This window comes from Anarrhichthys ocellatus, unplaced genomic scaffold (assembly GCF_004355925.1).
Source record: "Anarrhichthys ocellatus isolate YVR2014 unplaced genomic scaffold, GSC_Weel_1.0 scaffold76, whole genome shotgun sequence".
Classification (NCBI taxonomy): Eukaryota; Metazoa; Chordata; class Actinopteri; order Perciformes; family Anarhichadidae; genus Anarrhichthys; species Anarrhichthys ocellatus.
Window position 1 is genome coordinate 1199025 of NW_022280106.1, and position 25890 is coordinate 1224914.

General features: G+C 43.1%; 3 protein-coding genes across 10 annotated transcripts in view; 1 reads left to right on the forward strand and 2 right to left on the reverse strand.

Annotated features, from left to right (window-relative positions):
* Positions 1-9355, reverse strand: part of ccdc57 (coiled-coil domain containing 57) — a 32254-nt gene extending 22899 nt beyond the window's left edge. For 2 of the 5 annotated variants that reach the window (XM_031873890.1, XM_031873893.1), the window contains exons 1-7: positions 8155-8305; positions 7517-7669; positions 4564-4686; positions 3865-3987; positions 2186-2294; positions 576-677; positions 51-208 (exon numbers count right to left, since the gene is read on the reverse strand). In XM_031873890.1, the coding sequence (XP_031729750.1) occupies positions 51-208; positions 576-677; positions 2186-2294; positions 3865-3987; positions 4564-4686; positions 7517-7662 (761 nt within the window). In that variant the 5' untranslated portion in view covers positions 7663-7669; positions 8155-8305. The other 3 variants (XM_031873891.1, XM_031873892.1, XM_031873894.1) reach the window with 3 other exon arrangements.
* On the forward strand, positions 8405-17941 carry slc16a3b (solute carrier family 16 member 3b). Of its 2 annotated transcripts, none has more exons than XM_031873895.1 (6): positions 8405-8489; positions 13978-14242; positions 14353-14496; positions 15818-16416; positions 16572-16752; positions 17434-17941. In XM_031873895.1, exons 2-6 carry the CDS (start codon positions 14020-14022, stop codon positions 17730-17732), a joined length of 1446 nt encoding a protein of 481 aa, XP_031729755.1. In that variant the 5' UTR covers positions 8405-8489; positions 13978-14019; the 3' UTR covers positions 17733-17941. The 2 variants fall into 2 exon arrangements, with proteins under 2 accessions (XP_031729755.1, XP_031729757.1); XM_031873897.1 differs by lacking the exon at positions 8405-8489 and adding an exon at positions 10714-10786.
* A 1493-nt stretch (positions 17942-19434) lies between these two features.
* Positions 19435-25890, reverse strand: part of csnk1db (casein kinase 1, delta b) — an 18233-nt gene continuing 11777 nt past the window's right edge. Inside the window, exons 9-10 of one of the 3 annotated variants that reach the window (XM_031873903.1) lie at positions 24770-24835; positions 19435-21051 (exon numbers count right to left, since the gene is read on the reverse strand). In XM_031873903.1, coding sequence (XP_031729763.1) covers positions 24785-24835 — 51 coding nt within the window. In that variant the 3' untranslated portion in view covers positions 19435-21051; positions 24770-24784. Of the gene's footprint in view, positions 21052-24769; positions 24841-25890 lie in introns of all 3 variants that reach the window. The other 2 variants (XM_031873904.1, XM_031873902.1) reach the window with 2 other exon arrangements.

Sequence of the window (25890 nt, forward strand, 5' to 3'; positions counted from 1 at the left end):
CACACACACACACACACACACACACACAGACACACCGTACAGGAGCATACTTGTGGTCCTTGACAGCGGTGAGGTCTTTGATCTCCTGGTCTTTGTGATACAGCTGGGTTTGTATCTGCTGACAGAACTCCTTAGAAGCTTTGACAGCCTCTGTGGACTGATGCTGAGCCTGGAGGTGAACTTCAGTCTCTTTAGACAGCAGCTTCACCTGGACAAGGACACACACACACACACACACACACACACACACACACACACACACAGACAGACAAATTATGATGACGTTTGGTGTGAAGGACTAGCCATTCGAAGATTAAAGGTCAACAAGAAAATCATGTAATCAATATTTATATGGATTACTTAGATTTAGAATACTACTAAACTATAAATGAATAGTCTGGATACTTAAACAAGTTGTGAATTTTGAATAACAGAACGACTTTGCATATATGTGTATGAGTACATGAGTGTTTCTGTCCAACTTACTGGTATTTATAGACAACACAGATGGACTTGTCACTAGAGTAAAATTACATCTTGTTTACAGAGAAACAGCATTCTTTCACTCTCCTCACCTTTAGTTGACAAGACAGCACCACAGTGCGCATCTCATCCATTTTCAAGTTGAACTCATGTTCCCGCTCTCTGAGTTCACAGTCAGAAGCTGCTGTCATCTCCTGTTGACCAGAGGAGATCCATTACAGATTCATCATTAAACACAGGCTGGAACTAAACACAAACACAACATCCCAAAGCACAGCTCGGTCCGAGCAGCCTCCTCTTTGTGTTTTGTGTTGTGTGGTACTGATTCAGATTCTGCTTGGTTGCTACACAGGGCAAACTTAAATTACTTTACAGCACAAATCAAGAAGAGATCACTGCTCTCCAACATTTGATAGTGGATGCAGTGACGGTTGATGAAAACAACATGAACCAAATAGAAGAAGCAACAATCCTCTCTGTGTCAGGAAGGAACAGAATGTGTAAGACATGTCCACAGGTATAACACTAAACAGACAGAAAGTTATTACAATTCATTTGACAGCATATACCATCTTCAGTTTGCCAATAAAATAAACGTTTTAATTTATATTTTGACTCACTGTTAACACTGTGTAATTATAATATCCTCCTAAAAGACACTCAAAATGAACATTAATCAGAGTTAAAGCAGTAACTGAGAGTAAAGATGAACATAGCCTCAGATGTGTTGGGTCAGAGAATTCATGATGAAACTGTTTGCATACCATTGCCACTTATTTTGTCAGACTGACATTATTTATTGATACATGTTATTTTCAGTGTCAATACATTTTCATTCTTTGCTGTTATGTTGTAGTTGAGTGACTCCCGTGTGTCTCCCACCTCTGAACCAGATCTCCACGAGTCACAGCAGTCTCATATAGGTCAAGCATGCAAACTCAGGTTGAATGAACGTTTAGTAGAGCACATTGTACAGATATGAAAAAGATTAGACAACTGCTCAAATGTAGCACAATTTGTTTGTGCTACAACACAATGTTAAAACAAACTTATTGGAAACAAGTCAAATGTACAGTTCAATTTAAACAATTGTACACAATAAGTCATTTGTCCTTTCCAGTATTACTGAGCTCCCCTCTTCATTATGGATACAGTAAATGAGGATGCTAACAAAGCTTTTATGCTGTCATTTAATGAGCACAAGAGGAAACACTAGCGGACAAGATTCCCTCCTATTTATCACCTGGCAAACAGATATGTAGCATCTCACACATACACACACACACACACACTCATTCCTGGAAATGTACTGTGCATGATAAGTTATAACAAAGGCAGCTAATTCAGTGGAACAGACACCAGTGAGAGTCCGAGCTCTCTTATGTGGGTTCATCCTAAAAGGTCTGCTGATCCCCTCTCAATGTCTGGCTGCTCTACCCGTTATGTCAGTCCTCTCCACTGCACAGAGAGAGAACTGTAACACAAGATATAGAGTTGCTCTATGGCATAGCTGCACTTATCTGTCAGTAGCCCAATGTCATCTCTACAGAGTCATATCGATTGTTTATTCTGGGGCTGTGATAGTTTTATTCACAACTGTGAACAACAGATATATACATGGCTAACATTATATATAGACATGGGACATTCAGACCTTCAGAGGAATGAACGTGTGTGTGTGTGTGTGTGCGTGTGTGTTCACCTGTCTCTGTAGGGTCAGCTCTCCTTCCACCTCTTGTATTCTGCACCGCAAATCCCATTTCATCCTTTCATACTCCTCAGTTTGCTTTTGAATTTCACCAGCCTTAGAGCTACATTCCAGTCACAACAAGACACACAAACACACACGGGCACACACACACACACACACACACACACACACACACACACACACACACTAAGTTACAGTACCATGACATTGACCAAGTAAGAAAAAGGCTCAGTGTTGATCTCCTTTACCATTTGAATCCACTAGCAATATACACACACTCCTCTGATCTCTGCCTTACAGTACCAACACATCTGGAGAACTTCAATTTAGGGGTTGTGGCAAAAAATGAACAAAGAGTAAAGATGGAGTTTTGGGAATGACCATTTTGACCAAATTTGTATGGAGGTCAAAACAAACAAACAACATTTACAGTAATTCTTAGAAAATGTATTTTTATTTCAGTTAAAAGTAGTAAGTAATGTCTAAAATCTTCAGATCTGCATCCAGTGGAGGGATGCAAGGATCTGACGGGATATGTTCTGTGAGCAAAGAACATGGTCAGTTTAGATTTGAAATGAGCAAAATGGTTCAAAATGAAGGATGTTGAGATGACCTATGTTTTCCTCATCCTATTTTGCACATTTAAGTGGAGCACAGTTCTTTACAGCATGGAACTGACGTTTTTCTAATTGGTGTCAAAAAAATAACTTATTATGAATGTGTAAAATAATTACTGTATTAAAACATTACTTGAATTGTGTAGGCCAGAAATAATATCCAAGCACATTATGAAAGAGAATTATGTAGAAGTATAGGCTGTAGAGGTTATCAATCACGCACATTACTATTGCAGCCTAACCTAGAAAAGACAACCATTACACAGGCGAGCGCTGCAGCCGTGTCCGTGTACGTGACTGTAGTTTACTCAGACGCTTCCACAGCAACGAGTGAAACAGACCTGAGGCCTGTCTATCAGCGGCTTTTACAGCGTTGCCGTGTCGCAGGCTTGATGTGATGACGGCTGATGTGATCCCCAAGGACTAATACGGGGTCAGCAATGTTTTCAAAAGTCTCTGTTTTAGGGGTTTAACACCGGCGTAGTGTGGACGCTAAGCGTAGCAAAAAGAATGTGTTTTAAAACTAAAAGGCATTAGTGGATGTAGCCTTGGATGGCCCCGCCGCCAGCTGCACAGACACGTTGGGTGGTCCTAACCCTCACACCTCTGGTGCCAATAGGCCCCACCCACAAAGGACCAGAACACAGCCCCTGTCACAGCAACCTTTACTTAAGAGCACGGAGGAGTTAAAACATATAGAAAATATGTTTGTTCATTTTTATATTTCATGTTTCCATTTAGAAGGCAGACACACATAATTAATTCAAACAAACACTGAAAATGAAAAAGCCGGCTTACAGAAGTGGCCCTCCCTTCTTTCTTCCCAATGGCTCACAGAGCTGACTGCAGAGCTGGACTCTTATATGGAGCCTAGTTCAAGCCCAGTCTCCAACTTTGTTTTTATGTTTGATTTAAAACAACACAAATACTGCATGAAGCTAAGGCATTTCATTGTAATTGTGCGCTGGGGTTGACAGTGGCCATGTTATGATGGTAAGTTCAGAGTGTGCCATCATTTATCACATTATTCTCAGTGTCTTCCCTCTGACTCACCGCTTGAGCTCGTCCAGCTGCAGACGACTTCTACTGAGCTGCTCCTGCCTCTCCTCAGTCTCTGTGGCTCTCTGCTTCTCCAGCTCAGAGACCTGCACACGGAGCCGGTTCAGCTCCCGCTGCCTGCAAATAACACCAGTATTTCAGTATCAGTCCATCTAGATAGCTGCTGTGTCTGCTGGGGACGTTACTGTACACTCTTTAATGAAATGCATAAAGCACTGGATTATTGCTTCTGCTGAAATCAATCAACACACAATTAATCCATGACAATTTCATAATTTGTTAATGATAATAATATCAATAATAATGACAATAATACACTTGATTTGAAGTGTATTTCCCATGACGGGAACACTTTCCATACAAAGAACACAAGCAAAAAGTCAACCAGTAGCACCAAGTAGCACTTTACATCCATGTCTGTCCAAAATAATTTGTTCTATTAGACATTTAGGTCAAATTGTCAATTCTTGAGTTATGTTGTTTCTCACATTCTCATTTCTTTTCATTTATCATATATTGCATGTATATATTTGAGTATTTTATATTTTAGTTTTGAATAGATTTTTCATACATTTTCTTAAGTGCTATCTTCTACTGCTATTTTACATGCAAATATGTTCCTATTTTTTCCATTTCACTGTCATCTTCATGTTACACATGAGTTTGGATTGAGCAGAGCGAGATGAAGAGTACCTGTCATGCTCCACAGTCAGAGCTCTGGCCATCAGGACGTCGGATCTCTCCAGCTCTCTGTCTCGTTCATCCAGGATGGCCAGGTTGAACTCGAAATCTTCCCTGAGTTTCTGGTAACGTTCTCTGACAAATGAAGTGTTACAAAAGAATTCATAGGCCATCACTTTACTCAAAAAGACTGACATCACTTCATGTAAGTAAAGTCAAGTCACTTTTAGGACTAAAAAAGGAAACGTTCAGTCTGGATGAAAGGAGCACACTGAGTTCTCTCAGATAGGTAAGACTTTAACCAGGCGGGAGCCAGGCCAGAGACGGCAAATTGATTTTCCAGTCGGTCTACGAGTATACAATGATCAATGGTATCAAAAACGGCAATGAGATCCAGTAATAGAAGCACTGATGTGGAATCTGAATCCATAGTAAGCACAAGTTCTTTCACCACTTCAGTAAGTGCAGCTTCAGTGGAGAGCAGTGAAAGCACCTGAGAGCAGACTGAAAAGGTTCAAAAAGATCACTCTTAAATATGTGGGTTAGAACCTGGTCGATTCTTATCCAGAGACCATGGATCTACAGGTGTGTTTCTGAAGTAAAAGTTGAACCACAGCAGACTTAAGGCACGTGGGGACAGAGCTATTTGTAAATGACAAATGAAGTACATTCTGCATTTTAGGAAATGACCAACGATCTTTAAAAAGTTTAGCTTGTAGGAGGAGGCAGGTGGTTGGTTTAGAAGCTAATGGGGCATTCCATTTCAATGTGGAAGTCAGAATTTCAACTTGAAAGCCCCCTGAAGTCAGATTTCCACCTCGGAAAGTCGGCAGAACCTCACAAACTCCAACCTCAAAATCCAAGATGGCTGGCTGGACAGTAAGTGAAAGCTGTATGTTATTTGTGTGTCATTAAAACCATCGCACACACATGGCGCTGTCCAACTTCTATCTGTGGAAGAGGGACCAAGTGTGTGCACATCCAGGCAAAAGATACTTAATACTCCAAATAAATAGTTTGCTTCTCTTTTTCTCTTTTCAAGGCAAGTAGTTTGAAACGATGCCTTGAATACAGAAAAAGAGGAATAAACTATTAATTTCTTCAGATAAGGACTGGGATACATGCCACGTCTTTTGCGCCCTCAAATCCTTTGTTATCAATGTAGTTGTTAATGTCTGCGGTGCAGCAACTTTTTCAAATGCAGCTAGCGCAGTTAGCGTTAATGAGTCTGTTACCCTGGACAAAGCATTTCATATTTGATGTACATTGTCTGAATCTAATATCCAGATTGGAGGTTATATTGAAAATAGAATTGTAGATCGAGGCAACATCTCCAGCTTGTTTAGCAGCCTGGGCAACCGGCTTCATACCAGAAGTCCTCTATTATAAGTTCACAGTGGATCAATGACTTGATGACAGACAGGAAGCATCAGGTGAGGCTGGGGAAAGCATCCCCTGCTTTATGGTCTGTCTGACTCTAAATGGACCATAATGTACTAAATGAACATCATGCTGTATTGAAGAAGACTTGAAACTAGAGATTGAGACCATAAACTCATGTTTACAATGTTTACTGAGGTAATAAATCAAGAGAGAAGTTCATCTTCAAATGCTCGCACCAGCAAAGCTCACAGTAAAAGAGAGATTTAGGGTGAGAATATGAAAATGTTTTGCATGAAGTCCAAGTCTTCATTTAGACAGACAGAAATACAGATAAATCAAGGACAACAATGGTTCAAAAAGATAAGCGAAAATAAACAACTATTGAAATTGTATGTGCATAAAAGTAGCTAAAAAAATAGATGCATATCTATAATATATAAAATGTCTGAACCCCTCAAGAATTTTGGTTGTACCTAAAAAATAAGGTCAAAGACACAAATCCTCGTTAGCTTAAGAACAAATGTGTTAGTATGAGTGTGTCTTGCATGAAGCCCAGTGTTTGAGTTTGTGTTTGTTCAGACTGTGAGATATCTCTCTGACATTCCTGCCTCCACCCCACTACAGTGGAGGAGGATAGAATTTAGCTTGTGGTGCTCACGCCATTGACAATGACATTTAAACATTTCAATAGCATGCTATAGCAATGAGTCTTTCCAGATACAATGTCCTGGTTACTCTTGATAATCCACAGACCTCCATTGTATTGGGCTGGAGGTCGATATCTCTGACACACATTTCAAAGCCTGTGCAAATAAGCTATCTGCATGCATAGATATCATTACATGTAGGTGAGGAAATGTGTTCTTTTCTCACTTGGGGTAAGAGTTAAAATATTCTACCTGTTGTTATGTCATCATCCTTTCACACACAACACTTCAGCAGGTGAAGCAATTCTAATTCTATTTCATTACAACTAAACTCTGTTTTACACAAAGTCAAGAGACAAAACACTTTCCATCCAAAGAGAGAAGAGTCTCACACTCCACAGACTAGATAGGCACATAGAGAAGACATGGCGGAAGACTAGGCTGATACGACTGCTGGGTCGGTTGATAGGCAGAACATTTATTTGGTTATCAATGAATCTTTTCCGTATTTTATCAAGCAATTATGCTAAACATTATTGTTAAATAAGGGTTTGCTGCTTTTCTCAGTTGTATATCATTGTAAACTGAATAGATTTGGGTTTTGCATTGGTCAAATAAAAAAAAAGCGACTTTGAAGACGTCCCATTAGGCTAGGGACAATTGTGATGGACAATGTTTTTTTTTCCATTTTCTGATATTTCCTATACTGAAAGATGAATCAATTAACTTCTAAATAATCAACAGATTAAGTGAAAGGGGAAATAATTGTGTTGCACCCTGACAATAATCCACACAACTATGGTATTGTTCCTGTGAAAGTCAGAGACTGGGGAACATCCTCAAATCCTACATTTCGAAAGGAATATTCCAGCTAAAAGCTGAGGTGCACCGTCACATTTACTGCTTTCTGATGTGAGGTGGACGCAGAGCAGTACCTCTGGGAGAAACACTCCTCCTGGGCCTTATTGAGGGAACTCTCTAGCTGATGATCCCTTGCAGCCAAGAGCTCCTTCCACTCCTTCTCTTTACTGGCCAGCTGGGCCTCCAGGCCTCCCAGCCCACTGTCCCCGTCTGAGTGCATGCTGGAACTGGGATACACATAGGAGCCACAATATAGGTCATCATCTGCTGCAACACGTAGTATTCATGCTATTAGTCATCTTGTCTCCTGTAGCAACATTGGTTCTGTAACATCATGGTGAAGTTGGTGAATGGATATTACCAAGTTTTTGTCTTGTAATACTGGATTCTGAGAACAAATGTAAATGTTTTTAATTTGTATTCATGATTTATAAACCATAAGATAAAAGGTCCATCAATCCATAACTAGAGCTTTAGATCAGAGGATCTCCATCTCTGAGATGACAGTCGAATCTAATCTAAAGAAGCGGTGAGCAGTAGAAACATTGGACATTTGGCCAAATGAATGAAAAGAGATCACACAAAACACCTCATAATAAAGGCTCTCACGCTGAACGTCGATCTATTTGTAAGTAACGGGGATGCGACACTGCCACGTTGACCGAGGTCAATAAAGTTGTGTATTAACAAACATTTAGCTTAGTTACCTTACCATAATACAGTAGCTTTAGCTAGCCTTTGTAGCAGTGTTCTCTGCACACTTAGTACGTCTCCATACTTCAGTCAACACCACACGTAGTCACACAAAGAGCTCTTCTGGACGCTAGCTACAATGTCATAAAACGAGCCCGGCTCAACTAAAACCTGGCTCGTTCTTGTGTGATGCAAATGTTTCCATGGCAACCGTCCGTCTGTCAAATTGTTCCCCAGCTACAGCAATACACGATGGTTCCCGCGCGCCGCCGTATACCATAAAGCCAGCGACGGAGGCGCGCTCACGCGGTAATGTAGAAGCGCGTCTGAAGGAGGGAGACAGCATCTCAGCAGGTAGAGTCCCATGTGATTACTTCTTTATAAAACGAATCAATGGTTCTTGTTTATGTTAGTCCGAGCCCTCTTTGATTCTATTCCCCGCGTTACCCTATAGTCTGATGTTCAGAGTAACAGGTTGATGTGAGTAAAGAGTAGTATAGTAATGTATGAATTAGTATTATAATACATGTATTAGAGATGTTCAGCCTCTGGACAGTGTAAGCTATTAAAGCATGTTATTGTTGCTGATGTCGCCTGATGGTCAGTGGAACTGGACCTTCTCGGATCAGGCTTATACAGTCTGCTGGGAGGCTTGTAGAGACCTATGGTTCGGTCCTCACGTAGGCCACCAGGGTCTGTCCGCACGCATCGCGTCAACATCTGTCCTCACATCTGTCTGTCCGTCGCGTTACACCATGACCATAGATGAGAAGCGAACCCGCCTCAACAAGTAGCACTATAGTTTAGGTGTGTAATGCGGCCATAAAACAAGTAGGAATGGACTTTCTCCTCAGCGGGACCAAACGTTTCTTTATAAAACTCTACGCGCTTTCTATTAAACGTGTACTTCTTGCTCAGGGTGACAGGTCTGTAGCTACGCTCACTGTTCTGTGACTAGTGTAGAGACCGGAAGGCTATAAAATACAGAATAATACCGAAACGGACATAGTTATTTGACATCAATCTAATCAACGAACAAGGCACCAAACCGAGACCCACCAAAGTTATCGGGGTGGATGTCTGACAGGCGGCTCGCTTCCTGATGAAGCCGCTGTGATGAAACCTCCTTCTACGGCTGTGCTGGTAGAGATGCAGCAGCAGGTCTGCCTACGTGCTCGGCTGCATATCGGAGGCTGATGATGTCAGGAGCTGTCGACATGATCATGTGTGTGTATGACCGGAGCCTCAGGCACGTGCTATAAGCTATAAGCTATAGTCATGTACACCTCGTTTACTTTAATAAACGTTGTTGTTAAAGATTTTAATCTTTGTCATAAAAAGCTATATATAATATATGTATATATATATATATACACTATATTATATATACTATAGTATATTGTTGAGACATGGTGTCGGGACGCTGTTGTGGTATGTAAACACTGCTCAACACTGGTGGAGTTTATGATCATAAGGTGCCGTCCTTTCTATCTGCCGAGGGAATTTACAGCGTTTCTGCTAGTCGTTGTTTACATCCCTCCCACCCCCAACGACAGTGACAGAAGTGCGGCACTTTGTGAACTGTATCAGGCCATCAGTGAACAACAGACAGCTCACCCAGACGGCTTCACCATCCTCGCTGGAGATTTCAATCATGCTAACCTTAAGACTGTCCTTCCAAAACTACATCAGCATGTTGATTTCCCAACAAGAGGGGAAAACACTTTGGATCTGGTTTACACTACTCACAAATGAGCGTACAAGGCCTCACCTCTACCCCACATAGGACTCTCTGACCACAACCCCGTCCTACTAATGCCAGCATACAGACCAAGAGTGAAAGTCTCCAGACCGGTTCTGAAGCAGGTACGGGTGTGGCCAGAGGGGGCCTCCTCTGCTCTCCAAGACTGCTTTGACACAACAGACTGGGGAATGTTTAAGCAGGCAGCCACATACAACAATCACACAGACATTGAGGAGTACACAGACACTGTTACTTCTTACATTAGTAAGTGCATTGATGATGTGACCCATATAAAAACCATCATCACTCGGGCTAACCAGAAGCCATGGCTGACAGGGGAAGTGCATCGGCTGCTGAGGGCCAGAAATAACGCCTTCAGAGCAGGGGATGAAACTGGCACTGAGAAGAGCGAGAGCCGACCTGTCTCACGGCATCAGGGAAGCACAACAGGAATACACGAATAAGATAACCAGTCACTTTAAAGACAGCAGAGATACACAGAGCCTGTGGCAGGGCATTCAGACCCGTACGGACTACAAACCCGTGCCACAGATCTGCGACAGCAACATCTCTCTGCTAAATAACCTCAACAGCTTCTTTGCATGGTTTGAAACACAAAACAGCACACGTCCACACAAGACTCCGCCCCCTCCCCACGATCAGGCTCTGTGCCTGTCTGCTGCCAGCGTGAAGAGGACACTCTCCACTATCAACACCCGCAAGGCAACAGGTCCAGACAACATCCCTGGTCGTGTGTTGAAGGACTGCGCAGAGGAGCTTAAGGATGTCTTCACGGATGTCTTTAATACTTCTCTGAGACAAGCTGTTGTACCATCATGCTTCAAGGCCACCATCATCATACCTGTGCCAAAGAAATCCACTCCGTCCTTTGAGTGCATCGCTTGAGGTTTCAGATTTGTGTGGGATTCTTGCTCACTGTTATAGAAAGAAGTTGTCTTTATATTGTCTTCTGTTCCGCTTACTTCTAGCATCTGGCATAACCCTTCAATTACAACCTGTAGGCTGCTTCAGTTAGTTGGGGTCCCTATCATCATCATGCCTTTGTCTTTGGAACGCTCTCAGACTGATTACGGTGAGGATGATGTGAAGATCTGCAGCTGTGGCACTCCAGTGGCAATTGTATAGAAACAGTTGAAGTTGAGCTGGACTTGAGCAACTTAGCCAGATCATTTTCTGATCGAAAAAGTCATGTAGTGTTGTAACCGCTGTTAAAGCTCCACAAGATAATTTCACAGAGATCTGAACATTACAACCCACAACAAGGTTCAGTTGAATCTTACGGCAGAGCGTTGCATTCATTATAGAAATATGTTAGATGCTCAAAACTGATGGTGTTGTCAGGCAGGGTTAGATTGTCACCTTTGTTTTACTGTGTCCATTCTATCACACAATGCAGGCCAACGTCCAAGTGCCTTTCATCTGCATATCAGTGTGTGTGTGCCGGGGCGGAATGTAAGGGTCTTATTTTAGTGGGCCTCCTGACACAATGCTGCATGGGTCACACTGCATTCTTGGAAAGTGTGTATGATGTGTGTGGGCCTGTGGAAGGGGGATTCGAGAAAGGTAGTTGGCAGTACTCCTGATTCTTACTGGCTGTTGTGGCGACTAGTGGGAGTAGTGTGAACCTCCCATAGCAGGTAAAAAAGAGGGCCTGGTGACGCCATGTGTCACAGAGGTAAACACGTCTGTCTGAGGCCTCCACCGGCCAACAGGAGGTTTACAAGTGCCAATGGCTGCAGGGCAGAGGGAACTGGACATTCTGAATTAAAAGAAAATGGGGTTTGAAAATCAACATTTTCAACAAAAAGATAATATCAGTAAAACTAGCTTTAAAGGAGCTGCATTTAACATTTGGCCTGTTAGCTACGAGCTGTTGAGAGGCGATCGAAACGCTCCCAATCTTGGATCTTGCACCTTTGATTTAAACTATATTTGCTCAGGTCAGTGGGTAATACAGCATCACAATATTTAGCATGGCTATAATGTATCGATACATGGGCCCAACCCATCATATCAATCTTTTATTATATAAACTATTAATATTGCAAATACAAATTAAAACTTTTGGTAACAATTGTTTTTTCAGTCCACTAGTTTTATTCGGGGCAGTGATGGTTAAATTGGCAGGAAGTTGGTCAAAACAAAGATTGAGTGTTGGTCTGTCTGCTTGACTGACATTTGGCTACAATAAAAATGATTGACGTGAGATGAAGACAGATCCTACACCGGCAGCAGGTCTAAAACACAGGTTTACAGGGGAACAGGAACCAAGTGCAACAGGCAGGAATGTCTGGAACGCAATATTGACAACCTAGCAGAGCAAAGGTGAAATAGTGGGATGTGTGTGCCTGGGCTAACTGAGGGATCTGGTGACAGGTGTGGGTGAGGAGAGAACCAGAGTGCAGGGTGGAGTAGAGTCGGGTGCCTGGCAAAGGTTTGAGGAACTCTGAGGCATCTGGTGAACAGACAGGAAATGTGTGTGTGTGGACAGAGCAGGGTTCAGAGGACCAGTGGGTGCAGTCACACTGCATTTCACTTCCCATTCACTGTCTCATCTCACTGAACTTTGTCACACCAAATTGTGATGTTCTCTGATGTTCATCATTTGATCATTTGGGAAGTCATTTGAGAAAGGTGGGGGTGTGTGTGGGGTTGGGGGGTGACCTCTTTCAAGACTGACTGGGGTTAGATGGTTCCCTCTAAGCGTAGTCGTGCTGATTTAAACCAGAGTTCTTTTTAGTTTAGAGGGTTTGGTTCAAATGTGTGCTATTTATTCTCATTATTATTTAACGAAGGTCTTACTCATTGACAGTGTTTTAGTTCATTTTTAAAGAGAAAAAATGAAATCTTTAGTAAAGAGGTCAGAATGTAACACCACAGTATGGTTTACAGTTTGTACCAGCTTGCCTTCATCATTTCTAGTGTTAATTGTAAAAAGAAATGTTATTCTAAGAACTGTCCTTAGAAAAGCATCCCAGATGTCATCCATGAGAAGTAGGGCTAAACAATTTTGAAAAAATATGTAATTACGATTACTTTGACTGGTATTGTAATTGCGATAGGATTTGCGATATTAAAGGGAATGATCGTTTTTACACCATTACTCTTATTTTCATTGAAAAAGATATGAAAGTGATTACGGTGTGATTTCTGTGGGTTCTGTTCCAAACAAAGATGTTTTCTTAAGTCTCTATGAACATCTCTGCAGCACCACACTATTTCATCTCAAAATGTATTTTGATGCACATTTCGCCTTCAGCAAATACAGCACTGTCAACGCTCTAAGGATAAGAGGTTACAGATAAAAGACGGACTTATTGTGATCATAGTAACGTAATATGGTCAAATATAGCAGAGAAAACAAACAGTTTTACTCCACTGGACTACACAGACCTGACACTTTCAACACCATTGTCGGAGCACAATGTATGAGAAACAAGTGAGGAGAAACAGCAGAGATCAAGGGCTGAGGAGGAAATGTGTGTATACGTGTGTGTGCGTGTGCTTGCGTGTTTGTTCTGGCTGAAGAGGAAGCTTTATCCATCCTGACAAGCTGTTAACATGCCATGTTCTCATATTTACACCCTTCACTGCACTGACCACAACACACACAGTCTTTAAAGAGGGGCTCACACTCTCTCCCACAAACTGCAGCCCTGAAACCAAACACTTGGCTTCTGAGTGTACTTATGTGTGACTACTAAATGGTTGTCTATTAGCTGTTGCATTAGGCTACTCATCGATCTTCTGTGCCTGAGTTCATGCATGTTTTTGTTGTTCTGCTCTGTTGACCTGCTTTATTCTGCCTATATTTGCACTTTGGTCAGCTCATGTTTTAAATGTGTTAAAGAAATACATTGTGTACAGTAAGTAGTTCTAACAACAGCAGCTGGATGACCAATATCTAATGCACTGCCCTGCACTGATGAAGTAACAGCCACACACACATGGACATATGGTTTGACCTCCTAGTTTTAAACCGTAGGAAACATGAAACGTGACTACGGTCTGAAGTAATTCTCAAAACAAAGGTCATAAGAACAAGTTCAAGGATAAGTCTGTGTCTGTTTACCACAGTGTTTATAGCCACTGACCTCGACAGAGCATCCAGAGAGCATCATGGGCGGGGCAGTGGTGGACGATGGACCTCCCGGGGTGAAGGCCCCGGATGGTGGCTGGGGTTGGGCGGTGTTGGCCGGCGGCTTCGTCGTCACTGGCTTCTCCTACGCTTTCCCCAAGGCCATCAGCGTCTTCTTCAAGGAGCTGATCCGAGAGTTCGATGTCGGCTACAGTGACACGGCCTGGATCTCATCAATACTGCTCGCCATGCTGTATGGGACAGGTAGAGCAGGATAGGGATGCACTGTTAATACCGTACTACGCGTGTGTGTGCGCGTGTGTGTGTGTGTGTGTGCACAGTTTGCTTACGGACTGATTGTGGGTTTTTTCCAGGCCCTGTGTGCAGTGTGTTGGTGAACAGGTTCGGCTGTCGACCGGTGATGATGGTTGGAGGGCTCTTTGCCTCGCTGGGAATGATTCTGGCCTCCTTTGCCACCAGTATCATTCACATCTACCTCTGCGCTGGAGTCATCACAGGTACAAAACAAATCAGATGCTGATCAGCTGCCACTAAATATAGTAACATGCTGCTAATATTGCAACGTGTTGCCCCTGTAATCATTTGTTAGTCTCTCTCTCCATTCGTGCTGGTCCACAGCAGCATCTCTTGACAGCTACTCTCCAGAGTTGCCATTGAAATCTGATGAGGAACATTGATGTTGTTGGTGCATCCCTGACCATTCCTCTATAGTGCCACCATCTGGGCAACATCATAGGTGCACAAGAGATATGCAAAGTGATGGTCAGATTGCCCTGTGACTTCACTGAGTACATTCATGCTCCTCAGGGGATGAACCTGAGCCCCCCCAAGCTTTACTCTAGTCCCACCCCCAGGTCAGCATTCGCGGTGGTCCAGACCAAGGGCTCACAGAAAACAGAGAAAAAATAACCTAGGCTGTAAATATGTGTTCTGTAATGACCAAAATTAAAATTCTGCTTACCCTCACCCATTGCTGCGTTGCTATTATGAATCCAAATATAATGTATTCAACATCATATTTCTTCATCACACACGGTTGAGCTCTTGCTGGTGCAGGGTTGTCTCCCACATCACCTTTTTTATCTTAAAGAAGAAGCAAGCCAACAGGGGCAAACACGTCTGACTCTATGATATTCAAACATAACTGGTCATTGAAATTATGCATTATAATTTGAGTTTTTTAAAATGTATTTATGGGAATTCTTAAGCACATTTAGATATAAAAATAACTAGCTTTCTAAATTTACCAAAAAAAAAAGAATTCGAACCATTTGACAGTACCCCTGCAGCCCACCAGATGGTGCTCTGCAGCCCACCGGTCTTATGGACTTTCCTGAGCACAGGAAAAAAACGTTTCATTTTTATGACAATATGATTTATTCTCCAACGCCACGCTCAGGATGAACTTCATTCCAACACCATAAGACTCTAGGAATAGCAACATTCTCCATGTCGTCCTCTTTATACACAGAACCTTTCACGAGGCAATCACACTTTACTTTTCCATGTTGAGCCAAAGACTTTATTCAATTATACTTTTTGGTATGGACTGAGTTAAAGTATTAAAAGTTATATTTCTACAATATATTGATTGTATATAACAGCCAAAATATTAATGAGATGAAACAAGGAATGCAAAGTAAGTCTGGTTTACTGTCGCCCTTTGTTACAAAACAACAACAGAGGCTTCCTGTCTCAAGACGTTTCTGTGCTCTCCTGGTTCATCGTCACACCAAACCTCATGCAGAGACGGATGAGAACTCATCTTTGTTACACAGTGTTAATAACAAGTAACGCTGCCGGTCTGTCTCTCCTTAGGTCTGGGTCTGGCGTTGAACTTCCAGCCGTCCCTCATAATGCTGAATCGCTACTTCAGTGAGAAACGTCCTCTGGCCAATGGCCTGGCAGCAGCGGGCAGCCCTGTGGCGCTGTGCTGCCTCTCCCCACTGGGGCAGGTTCTCCAGTACAAGTACGGCTGGAGGGGTGGGTTCCTCATACTAGGAGGCATACTCCTCAACTGTTGTGCCTGCGGGGCCCTCATGAGGCCCCTGTTGCCCCCTAAGAAGCTGGAGGAAAGCATTCCCGTGGCTGCAGAGGAGAAGAAGCCCAAGCCAAAGAAGAAACTGTTGGACTTCAGCGTGTTCAAGGACAGGGGTTTCCTCATCTATACCATAGCAGCGTCTATTATGGTGCTGGGCTTGTTTGTGCCCCCTGTGTTTGTGGTCAGCTATGCCAAAGGCCTGGGCTATGAGGACACAACGTCCGCATTGCTGCTCACCATCTTGGGATTTGTTGACATGTTTGCTCGGCCAGCATCAGGACTCATAGCGGGCTTGAAGTGCGTTCGGCCTAGAATCGTCTACCTGTTGAGCTTCGCTATGCTCTTCAACGGGTTCACCGACATCATAGGATCACAGGTAACAATACTTCATCAGGTGTATGACCTCTATAAACCATGAATACTGTAGGTCAGACTGGTGTAGTTAGACTAGGTCTCTCTATGTCTGTAGCTTCATCACATGTATGTCCTCTGTAAACCATGATCAGGAATCTTCTGTTCCTCTTCGTGCAGGCGAAGGACTATCCAGGTCTGGTGGTCTTCTGTATCTTCTTTGGTATGTCCTATGGCATGGTGGGGGCGCTGCAGTTCGAGGTCCTCATGAACATTGTCGGGACGGAGAAGTTCTCCAGCGCCATAGGCCTGGTTCTACTGATGGAAGCTATTGCTGTACTGCTGGGACCTCCTGCAGCAGGTCAGAGCATGGAGGGAATGCATGAGAACGTGTGAGACAGTGGAATACTTCATTCAATCCCATGGATTGATAAAGTGTCAAATCGTAAACAATGTTATCTTAAGAATCATCATTTTGAGATTTGCCAAATTTGAACAAAAAATGTGAACTAAACAATATGACTGTTCTGTGATGAAACACACCAGAGCTGATGTTTCATGGGTTGATAATGGCTCAACGCACCAATCACTGTTTTATATCAGCTTTGAACCTCGCAAGGCCATTTTTGACAAAGAGTTGACCGGTTGGGATTAATCGGTGTCACAGTCTCTTTTTACAGTAAACTAGGTCCCTTTAAGTAAAGTAGCCAGGCATGCCAAAAATACACAATAAATGTGTTTGTTATGTACATCACATTTTTATTATGTAATTTTCCCACCTTTTAATTTTTTTATTAAATAGTTTTACCTGATTTAAAAGAATGTAATCTAACAAATGTTGCATAATGAGTGTTCTTTACCTGGAATGAGAAATGATTATAATAATAATGACACAAATGTCCACTTAAGAAAAGTTTATTGTTGCTTCTCAGCCTTCTCAATATTCTCCCTGTAGTATCTGGGTCATTTCATGAGTCCAGCGTGTTGAGAACCATTCACCACTAACCAGTACTCACGCTGATATCCTCGTACTCTCCACCAGGTCGCCTCTTGGATGCCACCCATCAGTACATGCACATCTTCCTGCTGGCGGGCTGCGAGGTCACGCTGTCAGCCATTGTCATCGCCCTGGGTAACTTCCTCTGCCTCAGGAGGAGAAAGGAGCATCCAGATGCTAAGATGGAGATGGCGGTCACTGCTGCAGAGAAGGAGGGGCTGAACTGTGGGGTGGAGGGTGAGGAAGACCATGTAGCTGAAGAGGAGCCAAAGAAAAAAGAAAGTGCTCTGGAGGCAGGGGAGGAGGTGATGATGGTGAAGGAGATGGGGGAGAACAGGGCATAGAGAACACATCGCTATGAAGAATAAGACGAGTGATCACTGTGCACCAAGAGGATGGAGGCACACAGAAAGTGAGGGGTATAGATTACACAGGGGAAGAGAAGAGGGCTCTTTATAGGGCCAATGGAGTGCCATGAAAAAGAATACATCTGTAAAAGAAAAAGGAAATAAATCTGGAAATATAAAGAGGAATAATTCAAAGAATAAATAAGCAAATATAAAGTAATATAAATCAAAGAATAAATGTGGAAATATGACAGCACACGTCAAAATATAAAATAATTACAAGCATTTTCATTTATTTTCACATGTATTGGTTCATTTTAATAATAAAGGGATATGAATAAATAAATTAGTTCAAATATGCAGACTAAAATAGAGCAATTTATATGCAAAAATAATACTAATATACATGTAAAGATATACACAGAAATAAATTAACAAATAAATGTGAATAATTATATTTCCGGATATATTCTATATAAGCAGAGTGATGAAGAACTTCATTATGAGGAAGTGGTTTTGCCTGAATTGGTTCCCATGCAACATTCTGATCATATTCTGTACACGACTGTTCCTTTGGGTATGAAAATGTCCCACCGTACTGGTACATCTGATACATGGTACTGGTACCATGTCTGTTCTACTCTCGGCTCAGACACGCATCGCAGTTCAGAACAAAGACATTCACTTCCAGTTTTGTGTAGCTTTTCTCAGCAGGGTTATTCACAGATGCATCCTGTTTTCTCCATTTGGGACTCAAGCTACTCCACCTTAAAGATTTCAGATAAGTTGACTAAAAAAAACACGACTCAAGGTCCACTTACTGGCTTTTTCTCAAGCTTTCAACCACACCTTCGTCACCACATGGGGTTTGCTGTTCACCCACTGCTGCACCTTAAAGGAACGCTTTGTTTCTTTGAGCTACTTGGAGACTTCCTCCAGCTGCCTGACACTTCAGTCTGTGGGATACTCGAACAAACTTGACTTGTTGGTCTCTGTCTTGGCGTTGTATACTCGCTGATGAATGTATGTACTATGTTGACTTTACTACTCCTGTGAAGGTGTGCTTACTGCCGTCACACTGAGACCTGCTGTGTTATGTGTTGGTGTGATGCCATCTGTTCTATCGAATGTTGAACACAGAGCTGGCATGTGATGACTGTTTAAATAAATACATATATTTTCTGTGGAGACGTGTGACTAAATGGCGTATTTGTTGACATTCAGCGACGGGCTTACATCTTTTGGACTGTGATCACACTCATCTTTGCACTGCTGTTTCAACTCCTTGAATGATCAGTGTTATTTGGAGACAGCAGGATCAGACCTGGATTCCAGCAACTAGCCACTCGGCTGGGTGCGGGAGAATATCCTGTTCCTTACTCGCTTCAACAAAGATTCCACTCTTTCACTGTTGGGTGAGGTTCCCGTTTAATTAGAGTTAACAGATAATGATATGATAGAACTTATCTTCATGGTCTCCCTCTGGTGTGTCTGGCTTGCGGTAAAAAACGTGTGATCTCCCCGTCACCCATGCATCATTACCTGTCTGTTGCACCTGTGCCCCATATATCAACTACCTGCCACACTAATACACACTGCCACCCGTGGTCAACCTGAGGTAGGCTCCCAATATATACAGATATAATACACAGGCATAACTAATGGCTCCTACAGGAACTATTTAGTGACACAAACAAGATACAAGTAATTCATTTATTTACAGTTTAAGTACACAAATACAGTGGCAAATATAAATGTGAGAAAGTGAATCTTGCTGATCTGGCCGCTTACATAATTCACTAGGTGTTCAGCGCTGACCGAAGAGGTCAAGGGTCAAAATCCAAAACAAGAGAATAAGCAGCCAGAATGAACCATGACCGACCATTTCAGTTCGATAGACATGGCAAAGTGATCAAAGCCAGAAGAGTCACCAGTTTTAATTATGAAAGGACAAAAAAGAGAAAAAAACAAACTGTGCTGCTGTGAACATTTGTTCAGCTTCCCTCTCAACAAAGAATCATTTCAGGAATTGTTTAACAGGATTCACAAAGGATGTGTTTTCAGTGACGTGGCAGCATTGCAGTTTGCCACACTGGTGCCGGATCACTGAACCTCTAATACTGAGAGCAGTGACAGCAAAGCCAGTCACACAAAATGTCTTTCAGATTCAGTGCACTGCTTTCTGTAGCGAGCCCGTGGCTCTGAAGGAGGACTAGTACTCATTATGGGACCGAGCCCAGAAGTCCTGTTCAGACCCATCCCTACAGATGAGCTCACATTTACACATCAATATTACACGTTATTCACAGCTTCAAAATGATAGAAGAAAAATGAGAATGTTTTCTGTACAAAGGGAATGAACACCTGGTCCAACATGTCAGATGATGCCCCCCTCCTGCCCACATAAAGTGCACAGAACACTAGAAGAACAGGGCTCATCGGACAGGACACCAGGGCCTGGAGGTGAACAGACACAACATCCTGCCAACTAATGGTGAATACACAGACCTCCTGCACCCAAGATACCAAAGCACACGTTTGGTAGCTTCATGGGTTTAACTAGCACTCGAGCCTCACACACCTGACGCTGAAGACTCACCACTAAAACATGCAAAGAAGTACTTTCTTTTTATTTAATACACATGGCTATATAGTTACTGAAGAGAGCCATCAGTAGGGATGAGAACTGAAAACAGAAAAAATGAGGGGAATGAAACCTGCAAATACCAGTGAAAAGCATCCCACCCCAAAAAACTACCCATACATGTATATATTTATAGAAAATGAAGAGCTGCTGCTTCAGATTCATACACTTTACTGCACGAAAGAAAGAAAGGGGTTTTATTGATCAGGTATGAACTAGCAGACAGTGACGGTGGAAATGTAGGGCCATCGAGGACACACGTTTGGGCAGAGGAAGGAACCTCAACTGTTGTTTCATTAGTCAGTGTCCTAGAAAAGACTGGCGGCCATGTTTGCCCTGGTCAAAGCACTGTCCATTCAATCTGGTGGTGGGGGGGCGGGGTCCTGAGGTCCGGCGCTGTTTAATGTTTTGGTAGGTCAGACCAGCACACAGAAACAGGAAGGGAGGGAGGGAGATAGTGTAGACGTCTGAAGGAGGCGACAGAACTGAGAGCAGTCAGTCAGAAAGCAGTTTGTGGTGAGCCAGAAGCTCACTGTGGTTGTGGTAATGAATGGTAGTATTAGTATGACGGATTGCTTCTGAGTGAACGGTGCTTGGTCCGCCAGGGTGCATTGTGGGGGCTCATCGAGGAGCTAGGAGATGGAGGCCAGCAGTCGGTACGGCGGACACCATCTAGAGGAAACGCAGTACAGGAAGCAGGAGGTCAAAACCAACAACAAGCTATGTGTGCTCTACATCGACATGAATGTAGCCTTTTAACACATCTACAGTCGAAATGCATTCACAAGCCACAGAATCAGAGAAGCGTATAATACTCATGTTCAGTCCATACACTCCATTATCAAATACAACACACTAAACTGAGGAAGCTGTAGGCATGTCACTAGGGATGGCTGCGTGGGGCTTACAACGTCCCAATATCTTCCAGCACTGAACAATACCTTTCAACTTCTTTTAAATCTTCTAATTGGACAGTGAGGGGACAATTTCATACCATCATAAAGAGAAATATGCTTTAGTACTGCCGATGAAAGGAACAAGATCCCAGAGGACTTACAGCATCGGGCAACAATGTAGGAAATGAAAACGGGGAGTAAAAAGAGTCAAAGAGTGCGATGATCAGTGGCCAGTGGTGGGCCAGAGCTAAGCCTTCTCTGCTGGCCTAAACACAATCACAAAGTTATAGCTATTTCATAATTTTTCACAAATACACTACATGTATTCTAATTATTTGTCCCATTATCTTATTTTCTCATTGCACAGCTACTGTCTTCCTCAGTTGCTCTGCTTCCAGCACAGCTTGTTTTAAGGAGAGCTTTTATCCAATCAGATTCAGCCCCTATGTAAGGAGAGAGGCCCGAGGTCCTCTAGGTAGACTTTGCAGTTTAAGTAAATGGGGACGATATTGTTGATTGTCATAGTCTTCAACCAATCAGATCTTTAGTTTGACATGTTGGGCGTATTCTTTGACGTGCCACTGCTACCCAGGTAGCCTGCTAAGTACGTCTGCATTAACGTGCGCCATGATTGGTCAGTGGGCTAGCGTGACTTTTGTCAAACAGAAAGCTAGCTAGCAGATCTTAGTGTTTACTAAGAGTTCAGGTTGAAACATATGTATGAGAAGTTTTGACATTGTTAGCATTTTGCTTGGTGTAGATTCTTTTTTTTTTTTTTTTAACCTAGCTTTGTTTTTTTAACACTCAAAGGCTGAAGGAGGAGAAACGGATTTCTGGAGAAGGACATTTCCATAAAAGCTGGACATCGTATCAAAGGGTCGGCCAACCCCACAGCTAGCAGCTCTGACCCAGCATGGAAAAGGATTTGTACGAACAGTATTTCTGGCTAACAGCGTCGGCGAAGCATTGCACATTTTATGGCTAAGAATGCGTTTCATTTGCAACTGAGCGTCTTGGTGTTTGGAGCTACATAAAGCCATGCCTGGTTGCATCCAATCCAAAATACACTGACATTGTCTAGTCTGTACAGTAACAATAGCAGGGGGAGGTTGCCTGTATCTCCATCACTGGCTGTGAAGAGATCCCTTTGTGGAGTCACTACAGAAGTAATCAGTCCTCATTCTCTGTGAAATGCTAATATTAGCTCTTTTCCACTACAGCGGCTCAGAAACCCGTAACCCCCCATACCCTGAGGGAACCCGCCAGGTTCAGGTTCTATGTTCTACTTTGTTTCCCACTGTTTTACAAACCACAAAGTTTTGGTCAGAAGTAAACATTTGTATACACTGTTTGATAAGCATGTGTGCAATGGAAAAGTGGCACCATTATAAATGTTAAATGTCAGTGTCGTATTGGGATGGGTCGATCCAATACCACCCAAAACCTCACTGGGTGTCGGACTGATGTCACCAATCCATGTACCTACATAGTCTGTTTTTAATTCATTATAAACATGTAATAATGCAATTTGAAATGTTGACGATCAAATGAATGAACCTGTAAGTAATTGAACAGTTCTACCAAGATATGAAGAAGTACCGATGTTTTCTTGTCTCCCAGCATATGAGTTAACATGAGAACATGAGACGGTGAGCTAACAGTTGTCTAACTTAACATGTCCTTAGTTTGGAGATATTTTAGTCTTGAAACAGAAAAGTGAGACAACAACTTGTAATGTGTGTAAAGCCCACAACCTGAGCTGCATCGTACTATACTACCAGTTTAATGAAGCACATAAGAACACCATGAGTTCATGCTAGCAGACACTCAGGGATGCATTCCAGAGGCAGGATTCACTTCCAGCAGACAACGAGAGGGAGAAGCTGCTCAATTTCTTCATCGACCACTATGTTTAGTGGAAACTGCTGATTTGGCAGACTGTTAGAACCCGAGAGCCACGGTACACTATCCAGGAAATGTACCGGAACTATACAACAGAGTGTCATCACAGTTTAAGGATGTGAAATCCATGAGAACAACTGATGATTGGACCTCACTGTGCACTGTGGGAACTCTGATACTTATGCTCTACAGCATGAACTCGATTCAGCGAGGTCTAGTTAGAGTTTCCTCATTAAAGGTCCGGATCATCACAATAATGTCGAACTTGTTCTATGATTTAGTTCCATATGTAGTGAAGTAGCCGAGCAGTTGTATCAACGTCTGTATGTAGTCAACAACTGACGTCAAATCAAAGAAAGTTTAGCTGAATCATATCTCAACAATATTTATTGTCAGTTTTCAAAATGAACTGGATGAAATAGAAATAATACATACTCGTATAATTGTACATATTGTACATAATACATTTTCTTCTCTCATTTCAAGTAAAATGAGGGCTGGGTTTAAAAATAAAATGCATACAAGGCAGCTTTTGAAAAATCTGCATCTTAAAATAATGTACTTCATTTTAGAAAAGTGAATTAAACTGAATTGTTCTTGCCCTGGACACAGAAGTGAAGGTGTTTTTCTGCCTGGGCAATGCATAACATTCAGATTCATGACTCACCCCCGAAGCCTGGAAAGTACAGTGAAATAAAGCAGAGGCTGTGACACCAGCTCCACCTGAAGGTACGGGTTGTTGTTGCCCATGAGGGGATTCAGCTGTTGGACAAATACACTGGCTGTCTTCGTCCTGGTAGTCGTGTGGAGGTTTGTTGCCAGTGTTTTATTCCAGCAACAAACCCACAGTACATCTTGACACGGTCTTTGTGTGATAGACTCATGTGAGACCGACCCGTTCCCCGTCTGGACAGCTGATAACATGCTTTCAGCCATAGCTGGGACGAAGCTGAATGCTGACTTCCAAATAAGTAGCTTCATATCATGCAGGTGTTTAGTGTGAAAGACCAGGGAGGGAGAAATGTGCAGGCGAAAGAACAGTGAACTGCACCAAGCAAGGCTGGAGGGCTGGGTGTGGGTAGGCACATTCCTTTTGGATTCTATAGCTGGAGGCCATCAAGCATCACAGCAACCTCGCAAGCAACAAGCCACAGAGATGATTAAAGGGGCAATACGTCAACCCAGAGGAGGCAAAGAGGGAGTCACATTCTCAGACTCTGCACCGTGATGCATTCTCCACTCCAGTTCTCAGAGGACCCTCCTGCTCAGAAAACAAATAGCATCCGACTGTTCAATGACACATGGGCTGGCTATGATGTCATCAACAGCCAAGTGGATGTGATGGCTTAGTGCAATATGACATCAACAACTGTTCGCTCAGGCCACGTTTTCACTGCTGAATGACTGGTGTTCACCCCTGATTCCAGGCACAGCTACATGAACTGTTAATGCTGCTGATCCAATCTCAAGCACACCACATGTGGAAGTGACAGAATGCTGGAACCAGGGCTGAACGCAGGACTCGGAGACGGCCCAGTGTGGAACTGGAATGTGGACCCATGCATCCCCGGTGCTGTAGGGACAGGACTCACCCAGTGTTGCCGCCGTCACACAAGGACGTGGCGAGCGTCTACTTGGCGTGATGCTCGTAGGGAATACTATTCTGAGGTTGGGGGAAGGGAGAGAGAAGGCCCAATATGTCAAGTCAGAACCCACATCCTACACCAACAGCACAACTGGAGAAAACTGAATAACAGCAGGAGACTGAAACAAACAAGTACCGAGACTTTCTGCTGCTGCTGCTCCTCGGGGTCGGAGTCCTGTGCGAAGCACTACACATGGGTCTTTGTAAACCATGTGACCAAGAGTCTCCACCAATCAGAGACTAACTAATGATCTTATGAAATGTAGACTTCATATTCCAGGAAGTTTCATGAATTTAAAATGGAATTTTAACTTCTACTGGTTACTATAAAACGAAAGTTACGAATGTAACTACGGTTCTATGAATCCTGGATGACCGCCAGAGGCAGTGCTTAACACTGGATATCTTCTGTCTCGCGCATGCGCAGGTCGAGTCTTTATATCAACAAAGTCAGCTGTGACCTCGGATGACCCCCCCCCCCCCGTCGTCTATAAGTTCCGGTGTCATCCTGAGATCAGTCCAACGGAATCTTCTCGCGAGTTCACGGGATTCCGAGTGACCAAGACCTCTGGCGGTCATCCAGGATTCATAGAACCATAGTTACATTCGTAACTTTCGTTCTATTTCATCCTTACTGACCGCCAGAGGCAGTGCTTAATACTGGATGACTTATATCAACAGAGTCACGAGGAATCACAGTAACTACCTCGTATTGCTCCGGCAGAGTAAATTGGCCAAAGAACCCTCCCCAGTGGGTGAGGGGTGGCAACGTTAACTCTGTAGTGTTTGGTGAATGTGCTCGGTGATGCCCATGACGTGGAGACACTCCTGGTAGAGTGGCCCTTCACCCCGGATGGCTGAGCGCAGTAGCTCGCCTTGTATGTATAGGCAATGGCCTCCACTATCCAGTGGGATAGGTGCTGTTTTTGAAGGAGCACAGCCCTTCTTAGTCCCACCATAACTGACAAAGAGCTGCTCCGACCGCCGCATGGAGGCGGTGGCTTCCACAAAAGCTCTGAGAGCCTGCACTGGGCACAGCAGCCTTGACCTCTCATCTCCTGATGGGTG

What these genes read in the sequence shown, in the direction of transcription:
- slc16a3b (XM_031873895.1), top strand. Translation starts at nt 14,020, where the DNA reads ATGGGCGGGGCAGTGGTGGACGATGGACCTCCCGGGGTGAAGGCCCCG. An exon ending in CGCCATGCTGTATGGGACAG is followed by an intron (nt 14,243 to 14,352) that starts GTAGAGCAGGAT and finishes GGTTTTTTCCAG; the next exon opens with GCCCTGTGTGCAGTGTGTTG. An exon ending in GCTGGGACCTCCTGCAGCAG is followed by an intron (nt 16,753 to 17,433) that starts GTCAGAGCATGG and finishes ACTCTCCACCAG; the next exon opens with GTCGCCTCTTGGATGCCACC.